General features: G+C 36.3%; 1 protein-coding gene across 3 annotated transcripts in view; it reads left to right on the top strand.

Annotated features, from left to right (window-relative positions):
• The window catches only part of FNIP1 (folliculin interacting protein 1), a 127,496-nt gene that overhangs the window by 74,270 nt on the left and 41,028 nt on the right, over positions 1 to 12,198 (top strand). For 2 of the 3 annotated variants that reach the window (XM_006072647.3, XM_044947860.1), the window contains exons 7-11: positions 1,758 to 1,841; positions 3,023 to 3,094; positions 4,012 to 4,147; positions 7,378 to 7,579; positions 11,599 to 11,684. In XM_006072647.3, coding sequence (XP_006072709.2) covers positions 1,758 to 1,841; positions 3,023 to 3,094; positions 4,012 to 4,147; positions 7,378 to 7,579; positions 11,599 to 11,684 — 580 coding nt within the window. The remainder of the gene's footprint in view (positions 1 to 1,757; positions 1,842 to 3,022; positions 3,095 to 4,011; positions 4,148 to 7,377; positions 7,580 to 11,598; positions 11,685 to 12,198) is intronic. The other variant, XM_006072648.3, reaches the window with a different exon arrangement.

Below are 12,198 nucleotides of genomic sequence, written 5' to 3'. Positions count from 1 at the left end.
TGAGCCAGTGGGATTGAGAAAAGACCCATATTAGAAGACTGCTTATAATAGTCCAGTAACACATAATGGGGACCTAGAATAAGATTGTGTCAGTGAGGATAAAGAGTTGTTGAGAAGTTTTTTGGGAGAAGTACACCAGTAATAACATGTAACCCCATGAAAGGGTTGCAGGGTCCCCGAAGAGGGTCCTTGGACCACATTTTAAGAACTGTTGAACTACAGGATTAGATATATGGGGAGAAGGGAGAAGAGTTCTGACAGTATTTAAATGTTGATGGAAAAGGATGTTTATAAGGAGAATGAGGTTGGAAATAGAGGTGATACTGGTAAAGTGAGATTTTTGAAGGGTCTAGCTGATTTAGAAGAATTAGCTTTGAAATGAAAGGGAGGGAGAGAGGGACATCTCGGGATTTTTCACTAAAGCCTCTCACAAAGAAAGGCTTGAATAATATTACCTATTATTACTGCTCAGGCAGGAAGGAGGCAGGGATGAGTAAGAATTAAGTCTGGAGATAGCAGTGTAGGAAAATGAGAGTTCCCATATGGTGATTCTTCTTGTATACACACATATACATATGCATACTGTAGGAGACAAAGTCACATACTCAGAGTAGGGAAGAGTAAGGAATGAGATTAAAGAGAGCAGGTAAGTTTTGAGGTAAATAGGAAAAGTTGAAGGAAGAACTGAACAATGAAACATGGAAGGATTGCTGCACATTCACTGTAATTATAGAAACTCTTGTTATAGAAAAATACCTATTAACAATTTATTTTTTTTTTTTTTTTTAATTTTATTTTATTTTTAAACTTTACATAACTGTATTAGATTTGCCAAATATCAAAATGAATCCGCCACAGGTTTACATGTGTTCCCCAATTTAAAAATACATTTGTCACTTTTTAAAACAGTAAAGCCGTCAGTTCTGTCCTAGATCAACCTCCTAGGTGGCTCTTTAGGCCATCTGGATTAACCCTAACTAATAAGTAACTCAGGTGCTTGCTTCCAGGCTGTAATGTTATGCTCTCTTGGGCTTCAGACTCTTACCTTCTCTTGGTCAAGTGTGTGGCAGCTACTACCTTGAGCAGCTGGGAGTCTGGCCCTGACAGGCTGCCTTGGCTTTCCTGCTTCCATAGTGGCTGACCTCTGCTCTAGGAACTCTGGTTTCTCCATTAATTTATAATTTAGCACCAGTTTAGAAAAATCAGATTCATACTTATTTGTCAGTAGACCCCTTTTCTTTATTTGCCCTTTGTTTTATGTTGTGTTCAGCTTTTTCAGCCAAGCGCTTAGGTGGTTTTCTTCTTAATTTTAGTTACACAATACTCTGTAATATTAAAATTGATTTTTAAAGGATAAATTCAGTTGGCAAATATCAAATTATGTATATAACATCACTGTGCTTTTTTAATCTTTAAAAATATTGTTTTAGATGAGAAAGGATTGAACATTTAATATAATTTTTACCTTATATAGTGGAAGCTTATAAAATAATTTTCACCTTACATAGTGGAAGCTTATTTTATTACTATATGTGGACTTAATAGGCATGAAATTGTTATGGTGTCATAAGCCATGGCCAGAGGGAAACCATCCTGTTTCAAAAATAGGAAGTCAGCTTGAATTATTCTTACTTAAAGATTTCCATTCATATCTGTTGGTCTGCTTTTGTGCTGCCTTAGCTCACCTTTTATTCCTGACACATTGTGGCTTCTCTAACAGCCCTCTTTCATATGTATTTTACGTTTTTGCCATGTAGGTCTTTCACAGTTCTGCAGCCCTAGGCGGGCATTCTCTGAACAGGGTCCGCTCCGCCTGATCAGGAGCGCCTCTTTCTTTGCAGGTTTGCCGTGTGCTGTGTGGGTAGACTAGTTGGTGTGCCCCAGCGGCTAGAATTCATAGATAACGCTGTGGAAACAAGAGAGTAGATAGAGAAATGCGTTTGGGGATGGTGTGCAGTTAAGAAAACGGTGCTTAGGAAGTTTAAGGACTTAATATCTTTCTATTGAATGTGTTGTTAAGGTTTCCAGAAACTAAGTTATGAGTAGAAATGACATTTTCATGAAATTTCAGTTTGTCATTTCTTGCCTCATTATGTAATAATGATTTTAACTTTAGAATCCTAAACCAAAATATAGTATGAACATTATTTCTTAAAATACCAGTTGAATTTCTAATGTGATACTATCTTGTTTCCATGGCTGAGTAGCTTTTGTATCATATAGTTCATCAATCACAGAAAATACTGTTGTTGTGCAATTTCTGATCTACACTATTCCATAAGAATGATTTTTCTTGGAGCTAAGATTCAGATGAACAAGCACCATTATATTCTATAAAAGGCATCTCTGACTGTATTTGTTTATATTGATATCACTAAATAGATGATTGTAGACTGTGTTCATGCTTCTGTATCCAGGAAGTTGTATCCAACTTCTTGTTTTAATTAGTATGTATTTTCCTTAGAAATATAAACAATGTATATATAGTATAGAAAATTTGGAAAAGATGAGAAATAGGCAAAAAATATGTATTAGCCATTTTGTCAACCAGAAGTACCTCCTTAGTTTTTGTTTGTTTTAAATAGAAATTGGGATTATACTGTTCCGTTTTCTTAATTTTTATTATAGAATTTTAAAACATATATTTATATAGTCAGAACAGTAGATTAACCGTCATATGCCAATCACTTAGCCTCAGCAACCATTGTTCTTTACTGGTCAGTAGCTTGCCTTTTTCATGTAGTAGTATATTGTGAATATATTCATGTCATTGAATGTGCTTCTAAAATGCTTATTTTAGTCACCCTTTGCTTCTTTATATATTATGTCACAGATTGTTTACACATAGATCTCAAAGCTTGTTCAACTGAATAATAAGCTCTTGGTGTTGGGTTTGTGCCATGCTGTTGAAAAAAATAAAGGAATGCAATGAGATGAGCATGATTTAGTTTGCTATTTTAAAAGGAACATCAACCTGAACAGCACTATGTTTTATAAGTCACAGTTTTGTCTTGATTCACAGTTCACAGCAACCCAATGGACATGCCTGGAAGAGAACTGAATGAGGACAGAGACAGTGGCATAGCACGCTCCGGTAATGATAGGTTCATGTGTTAATCCAGTTTTTATGAGATCACTGTTACCTGACATTGATTTCCTTTTTAATCTTTGTTTTAATCATTTAATTTTATGAGTACAGTTTGTTGGTATTGATATTAGCCTGACGAGAATTGTAGAAACAGCAGAGATAAGTATTTTAAATTAAAATTTTTTTCATATTTAATAGTAAAAATATGCCTGATGGAGCATGGCCTGGATGAATACACACTCAGTCAGAAAAATAGTATTGCTCAAGAGACTGTTTAAATAGCATAGTAGAAAAAATACATTTGCTTACATCTGTTTTCTCCTGACTGGGTTTAAAATGTCAGATTGTCTCTTGCCCAGAGAAACTTAGATATTTTGAACCAGTGTTATACATATTTCTTTGAGATATCTACTCTTCCAAAATTTGTCTGACAAAGTTTTATTGAAACATTCTGAGGATTTAAGAAAAAACAAAAAACAAAAAAACAACCACCCAGATTATATCCTTAAAGAGCACAGGTTCTAATGAGAGATTAGTGAGAAAAATAATCTTAGTTTATTGTATGAGATGTTCTGTGATAAACCTGTGCCGAGAGGTTCATCTAAGCTTGGAGTCAGTGTCATCACCAAAGGAATAAAGATTTGTTTCAAAATAGCATTTTCTTCTAGAGTGGGGTGGGGAAAAAGTGAAGATGGCAAAAGGGTATCAGGATCTCTTGCTGAATCACTTTTATTATGTGATTTTTTTTCTGGGACCTTGCTCCAACAATGATATATATATATTTTTAATGGAGATTTTAGAGCTTCATTCAGCAAAATGGAAATTTTGAGTCACTGTTATTAAATTTATTAAAAAGAAATTTGTTCCTGTTTTTAGTTATTATTAACTTAAAAATTGTACTTGTTCTTATTCTGACTTGACAGCATCTCTCAGCAGCTTGCTTATTACACCATTTCCCTCTCCAAACTCCTCACTTACCCGAAGTTGTGCCAGCAGCTACCAGCGACGCTGGCGACGTAGCCAAACAACAAGTTTAGAGAATGGGGTATTTCCTAGATGGTAAGTTGGAACTTTTATTTTACCACAAGATTGACTAGTTCCTTAAACACAATTTTGTATGTTAAGAGCCTGGACTTGTAGTTTGTATTTTTAAAGTTTGCAACTGGAAAATTTTAAAGTGTATTACTTTTTAAAAAACTGTGTTACGTTATGCATAACATACAATATACCATTTTAACCATTATTATCAGTGTAGTTCAGTGGTGTTAAGTACCTTCACATTGCTGTGCATCGATGACCATTCACATTTAGAACTTTTTTTATCTCCCCCAGCTGAACCCCGCATGAGTCCATGGGGTCACAAAGAGCGGGACACGACTGAGCAACTGAACTGAACTGAACCTCTGTAGACATTAGGCAGTAATTCCTCGATTCCTTCCTCCCTTTAGCCCCTGGCAACTACTATGCTATTTTTTTCTTTGTAAATTTGACTACATACATCATATAAGTGGAATCATAAAATTTTTATCCTTACATACCCAGAAGTGGAATTCCTGCATTGTATTGTAATTCTGTGTTTTTGAGGAACTGCTATAGTTTTCACCAGAAGGCCCCACCATTTTACTTATATTCCCACTAAAAATGGCCAGGTTTTGTTTTGTTTTTTTTTGATTGCGCCAAGCTGCATGATGGATCTTAGTTCTCTGACTAGGGATTGAATCTGTGCCCCCTTCATTGGAAGCATGAAGTCCTAACCAGTGGACTGCCAGGGAATTTTCACTCCCCCACCCCCACTAGAAATGCATAAGAGTTCTAATTTCTTCACATCCTCACCAGTAGTTAATTTCCATTTTTTAAAATTAATAACTATCTGTAGGGGTGTTAAATGATATCTCATTGTAATTTTCATTTGGATTTCTCTGATAGCTAGTGAAGGAAAGTTATGACCAACCTAGATAGCATATTGAAAAGCAGAGACATTACTTTGCCAACAAAGGTCCGTCTAGTCAAGGCTATGGTTTTTCCATAGCCTACAGTGGTCATGTATGGATGTGAGAGTTGGACTGTGAAGAAAGCTGAGTGCCGAAGAATTGATGCTTTTGAACTGTGGTGTTGGAGAAGACTCTTGAAAGTCCCTTCCAACCAGTCCATTCTGAAGGAGATCAGCCCTGGGATTTCTTTGGAAGGAATGATGCTAAAGCTGAAACTCCAGTACTTTGGCCACCTCATGCAAAGAGTTGACTCATTGGAAAAGACTCTGATGCTGGGAGGGGTTGGGGACAGGAGGAGAAGGGGACGACAGAGGATGAGATGGCTGGAGGGCATCACTGACTCGATGGACGTGAGTCTGAGGAACTCCGGGAGTTGGTGATGGACAGGGAGGCCTGGCGTGCTGTGATTCATGGGGTCGCAAAGAGTCGGACACAACTGAGCAACTGAACTGAACTGAACTGAATAGCTAGTGATGTTGTTTTCATATGCTTATTGGCCATGTGTATGTTTTCTTTGGAGATATGTCTGTTCAGGTGTTTTACTCATTTTTTAATCAGATGTATTGTTGTTGTAGCAGTTCTTTATATACTTCTAAATATCAATCCCTTATCAGATATATGTTTTGAAATATTTTATACCATTCTATTGGTTGCCTTTTTATTTTGTTGATACGTCTTTTGGTACACGTGCATTTGTGTTCAGTCAGTCGTATCTGACCCTGGACTCTGTGACCCTATGGACTGTAGCCCGCCAGGCTCCTCTGTCCGTGAGATTTCCCAGGCGAGAATACTGGAGTGGATTGCCATTCCCTCCTCCAGGAGATCTTCCTGACCCAGGGATTGAACCTACATCTCCTGCACTGGCAGGCAGATTCTTTATCACTGAGCCACCTGGGAAACCACTTTAGATACACAGCAGTTAATTTCTGTGTTGCCAGATTTATTTTTTTCCTTTGCTGCTTTACTTTTGGTGTCATCCAAGAAAGTGAAAGTGAAGTCGCTCAGTCGTGTCCAACCCGCAGCGACCCCATGGACTGCAGCCTTCCAGGCTCCTCCATCCATGGGATTTTCCAGGCAAGAAATCACTGCCAAATCCAATGTCATGAGAATTTTATCCTATATTTTAAGGGTTTTATAGTTTTAACTCTTCTGTTTTGGTCATTGGTCCATTTATTGCATGTTTTGATATTCTAGTTTTTCATGTTTCTATTCAGGCAAATTCATTCATTCTTGAAATTTTTTTTTTTAAATCTGTGTTAAGTATCAGTAAAGATGATGAAGCTTGATTCGTTTTTTATTCACTCCTTTTATTCCTTCATCTTTGACTTTACTTCTGGAATCAAAAGGGAGAAGTAGATTCTAGAACAGTGAAGAGATTAGACTCGTCTATAAACCTTGAAATTCAGGCTCTTTTAGGTTGGTTTTGCACTGGGGTTACTTACTTTTTTTCAGTTCGGTTCAGTCGCTCAGTTGTGTCTGACTCTTTGGGACCCCATGGACTGCAGCACGCCAGACCTCTCTATCACCAACTGCCAGAGTTTACTCAAATTCATGTCCATTGAGTTGGTGATGCCATCCAACCATATCATCCTCTGTCACCCCCTTCTCCTCCCGCCTTCAGTCTTTCCCAGCATCAGAGTCTTTTCCAGTGAGTCAGTTCTTTGCATCAGCTGGCCAAAGTATTGGAGTTTCAGCATCAGCATCAGTCCTACCAATGAATATTCAGGACTGATTTCCTGTAGGATGGACTGGTTTGATCTCCCTGCAGTCCAAGGGACTCTGAGGAGTCTTCTCCAACACCACAGTTCAAAAGCATCGATTTTTCAGCACTCAACTTTCTTTATAGTCCAACTCTCACATCCATACACGACTACTGGAAAAACCACAGCTTTGACTAGATGGACCTTTGTTGGCAAAATAATGTCTCTGCTTTTTAATATGCTGTCTAGGTTGGTCATAACTTTTCTTCCAAGGAGCAAGCATCTTTTAATTTCATGGCTACAGTCATCATCTGCAGTGATTTTGGAGCCCCCTAAAATTTAAGTCTGTCACTGTTTCCATAATTGAACAAAAACGTTTCCAATCTGACTCTATTAAAGTTTCTTACAAAAATATGAATATAAAGGAATAGCCAATATATTTCTCAAAGATATACATAATTGATAATGAAGTTTTAGATTTACTTGATAAAACACTGCAAGACCTTTAGCTTGCCTACATTTAATTACCAAGGAGATTGAATTGTGAATTTACTCATTTTCATATTTTTAAAATAAAAAAAAAACATTTATTTTTAAGGTCTATAGAAGAAAGCTTTAATCTGTCAGATGAAAGCTGTGGCCCTAACCCAGGAATTGTGAGGAAAAAGAAGATTGCAATTGGGGTAATCTTTTCATTATCCAAAGATGAAGATGAAAGTAACAAATTTAATGAGTTCTTTTTTTCACATTTTCCTCTGTTTGAAAGCCACATGAACAAATTAAAGAGTGCAATAGAACAGGTAAGCATAACCACGTTTATGGTTTGTTTTTATTTTTTATTTTCCTTTGAATCTTATTCTCTTGCTTAAGCATTGTCTTTATTCATGGCAGAAAAATTAACAGACTCTGTGCAGGTACCCTACAAAGTGACCTGGGAGATGCAAAGTAGACTTCAGTTCTTTTTTTTTTTTATTAAACTTTTTATTTTGTATTGGGGTATAGCCGATTAACAATGTGGTGATAATTTTAGGTGAACAGCAAAGGGATTCAGCCATACATATATGTATCCATTCTCCAAAACTCCCCTCCCATCCAGGCTGCCACATAATATTGACTTTAGCTCTTTTTAAGGAGCTTATTGCCTAAAAAAAGATCTAAGGTCATTTATCCATTCAATAAATAAATATTTGAGGGCCTGTAATGTGGCAGGCCTCTTCTAGCAACTGAGGATAAGAGTGAAAAAAAGCAACTCTCTAGATCATGGGGCAGCAAATAAATGAGTGTATAAGATTTTGGATGGTAATAAGTACTATGAAGAAAAATAAGAGACAGGTTTTTATGGAATGCTGGATGGAGGATTACAAATTTTTATAGGATAGTCAAGAATGCTCCTGATAAAGTCACATATGATCCAGAGATAGAGAGGAAATTTGGTATAACCATCTGAGACAAGAATTTTACAAGTAGAGGCAAAGGAGTAAGCCTGATGCTTGGGCATCGGTAGGGAGGAGTAAGGAGGCCAAAATGGCTAGGGTAGAAGTTGGACTAAATCATGTAGGGCCTTACAGGATACCATTGTATGAGCATGGGCATATACACTTAAGAAAGATAGTAAGCCATGGGAGTGTTTTGAGCAGGAAAATGACATGATTCATGAGAATCACTTTTACTGCTGGTGGAGAATAGATTTTCTAGGGGCAAAGTTAGATGCTTTGGAATCAGTTACAAGGGTGTTGCTGCTGCTGCTGCTGCTAAGTCACGTCAGTCGTGTCTGACTCTGTGCTACCCCATAAATGGCAGCCCAACAGGCTCCTCTGTCCCTAGGATTCTCCAGGCAAGAACACTGGAGTGGGTTGCCATTTCCTTCTCCAGTGCATGAAAGTAAAAAGTGAAAGCAAAGTCGCTCAGTTGTGTCTGACTCCTAGTGACTCCATGGACTATAGCCTACCAGGCTCCTCCATCCATGGGATTCTGCAGGCAAGAGTACTGGAGTGGGTTGCCATTGCCTTCTCTGAGTTACAAGGCTATTGAAATATAATTCAAGTGAGAGATGATGGGTAGTCAAACCAGTTTCATGATGGAATTGGTGAGAAATGGTTGGATTCTGGGTATATTTGAAAATAGAGCTAATGAGATTAGCTGATGGACTGAGTTGGAACTGTAAAAGGAAGAATCATGGCGATGGACTGGGATTTTTCTTTTGAGCAATAAGATGGATGGAATTGGCAGAACTAAAATGGGAAAACTACAAATGGAATGGGTTTGGTGGAGGAAGATCAGGAGTTTGTTTGTGATGCCTCCTGTACATCCAAGTAATTGTGAGTCTAGAGTTTAGGGTCCTGGCTGAGCAGTCACCAGTATATAGATGGTATTTTAATCTAAGAAGCTGATTGAGAGGGAGAGGAGATCCTGATTTGTGGAGCATTTCAGTAGTTAAATTTGGAGGAGCTGAGAACTAGTTAGGGAGACTGAGGATTGCCCATTTAAGTAGGAGGAAAAACAAGAGAGAGTACTTTTGGGGTAAGCCTGGTGAAGAAAGTGGTCTAAGAAGGTAGATGTCAAATGCTGCTGATAGCGCATGTAATAAATTGATGTAAAGAAAATTGTGAATATGAGATAGAACATAAGAGTAAAAAAGAAGGAAAAGCAAAGTGTTTTAGGAGTTCATAGGGAAGAAAAATGACTTCCTTCTGAGAAGATATTTCATTTGGACTGCATCTTAAAGGAGTTGTAGAATTTTTTAAATGTAATGCTTTGAAAAATGGATAACAGCAGAGTAACAGGGAAAATTGCTATCTTTGCCACCCAAAGATAACTCATTAACATTTTGCTGAAACTCTTACTCAGACCTTTTCTATGCATATTGTATTTTACTTGATTGGGACTGTGCTGTGTTCATATTGTTTTTATTATGTGCCTGTTTTGAAAAATTCATCCTTGTTAACATGTACATTTCTCATTATAAATGGTTCTTAAATATATTTTAGTGGCTTCCCTCCTTTTAAGTTAATTAGGCCATATCTGGTTTTTCTCAGCTGTAGCTACACTTCAGTTAACATCTTGGTGAATTTTCCAGATTATGTTTTATGAGATTCCTATAAGTTGAATCATTGAACATAACTAAATTTCTTAATCCCTGTGACAGAATTCAGAAAGGAAAGGATACAAAAAGTAGTAGTAGGTGGTGTGGCTAACAGAGTTAATGTGGACCAGATCACAAGGAATCTAGAATGCTTGCAAGGATTTTTGACTTTGTTAGACTGCCTTCAAATTGTGCTCTAAGAAGGTTATTATGGCAGCATGTTTGAAAGAGACTAGTAAAAGAAACAAGAGATGCAGGAGCAATTAGAATGGTCTAGAAAGCAGAGGGTGCATTTCAGTAACTCATTAGTGCCTGAGGATCATGTGCCTCTAAAGAAGGCACTATGTTAGTTATTCACAATAAATCTATTAAAAGACAAATAGATCATTAGCAATACCTTTTTAGTGAGCGATGAGTAAAGTCCATTTTCATTTTTCAGAAGTTCAACACTTGTGACATTTTCTTCAGTTTGCTACTGTGTTTTTTGTAGTCAGTTTTTGCCAAAGTCAGTACACAGAATATTAAGCCGTGGCTGAACTGACATTTCAGTTACAGGGAAAAGTGTTTAAACTTTGTATAAAACTTGAAATAATCAAGCACTACAGAACTCTTTAGAGGTTACTTTTTAAATGTTTTAATGCTTTGTTCGTTCTGCACCCTAAAGGGCACATTGCAGCTGTATATTTGTTTATGTTTAACAACTCATTTCTTTATAAAACTGAAAGAGCTGAGTGAATACTTTCATATAAATGAATAGAACTTATTCTGTAGTTAATTAATCGTAGACTATAGTAAACATTGAAATACCTACATAAGTTATGTTCTAGGGCTGTTTTCAAATGATCACTTATTTATATTTTAAATGAAAAACTATAGATTCTGTTTCTGAGCACTGTGGGAGTTATTTCAAAGTCTACACTACCTTTTGAGATCTATAATGTAGTTAAATTTTTTTATTTCATAAAGTTAAGGAAGAATATTGCTCAATTCTAGCCAAAAAATATTTACTTCTTTATAAATTAGGAGTCTCTCAGCAGTTTGTGAAAACAAAAATTGTCACTTTTACCTTACGAAGCTTTCGGATGTACATGAATGATTCTAGCCTGAAGTAGTCTAACCTTCTCTTAAATATATATTTGAATATTAAAAAAATTAATGTGTAATTACATAAGTAATGTAGAATTACATTATCTTTGAAAAAGTTTTAAAAATTTCAAAGTTCTTTCTGATAACCATATTCTGATCTTTTTGTCTACCTAAAGTAGGACTTCTAAACCTTGGCTAAATATCTTTTTAAGAAAGCAAACATTACTAATAACTTGAGATATCTTTCAGTAGAATATTTATGTTTTAGGTTTAAAAAAAGGATTTACTTAACAGAACCACTGTTTATGAAATATTAGTGAAACTCAGGAGTTGTTACTGAGTTAGCATTTTATGATCTGTTTGGGAGAAAAGTTTTATGTAACTCAGAAACTGTCAATGTCAGTTTCTTTGTGTTTTGATATTCTCTTCCAATTAAGAGGCCTAACATCAGAAAAATTTGAATTTTATTATACTCATTAATGACCAAAAGTGCAAAAACAAGCCACTAGAAATATGTGTGCCTTCTTTATACATATCTAGTTAAGAATGGTAGGTAAAATGTTATATAAATATGTGATTTTGTCTTTTACTTTTTCCCCCCATATTTTGCCCATGGTCAGTATAAGAATTAACTATTTGATTGCTTTCAAGGCTATGAAAATGAGCCGGAGATCAGCTGATGCCAGTCAGAGGAGTTTGGCATATAATCGAATAGTTGATGCACTAAATGAATTCAGGTACATTTTCTCCAGCCTTTCATAATATAGAATTGTTTCATGGTGTACACTGGAAAATTTATTTTCTTTACTTACTCTGATAAAATATAATTCTTTAACCTTCTCTGTCCCATAGTCAAATGAGGGTGTAAGTAGGCCATTGACTCCTTTATTATTAAATATCAAAAGTGCTTGGAATTCAAGCACACTTGAGAGGAGTCAGTAGTATGGTTGCTAGCATTGGACCACTAAACAAGCAAATATAACCAGAAGAGACCCTTGTTTTAGCAGAAATGTGCTTTGTCTTTGGGCTCCTAGATGTAGGGACTGGTTAAGTGACGGTAATCACACATTCTTAGATACATGGAATACAAAAATATACATGGATATAAGGAGTATGAACTTTGATGTTCAATATAACTTTGTTGCTTAATCCTTTCTCTAGCAGTATCTTCTGGCACAACAAAGCTTGGTCCCTGAAGCTCAAGCAAGTGCTGTAACTGCACTGTAGTTAAGGCAAGGAAACATGTTGCAT

The sequence above is a fragment of the Bubalus bubalis genome, chromosome 9, assembly GCF_019923935.1.
Source record: "Bubalus bubalis isolate 160015118507 breed Murrah chromosome 9, NDDB_SH_1, whole genome shotgun sequence".
Taxonomy (NCBI): Eukaryota; Metazoa; Chordata; class Mammalia; order Artiodactyla; family Bovidae; genus Bubalus; species Bubalus bubalis.
The sequence above is the reverse complement of the archived record's forward strand: the minus strand, read 5'-3'. Positions and strand labels throughout refer to the sequence as shown.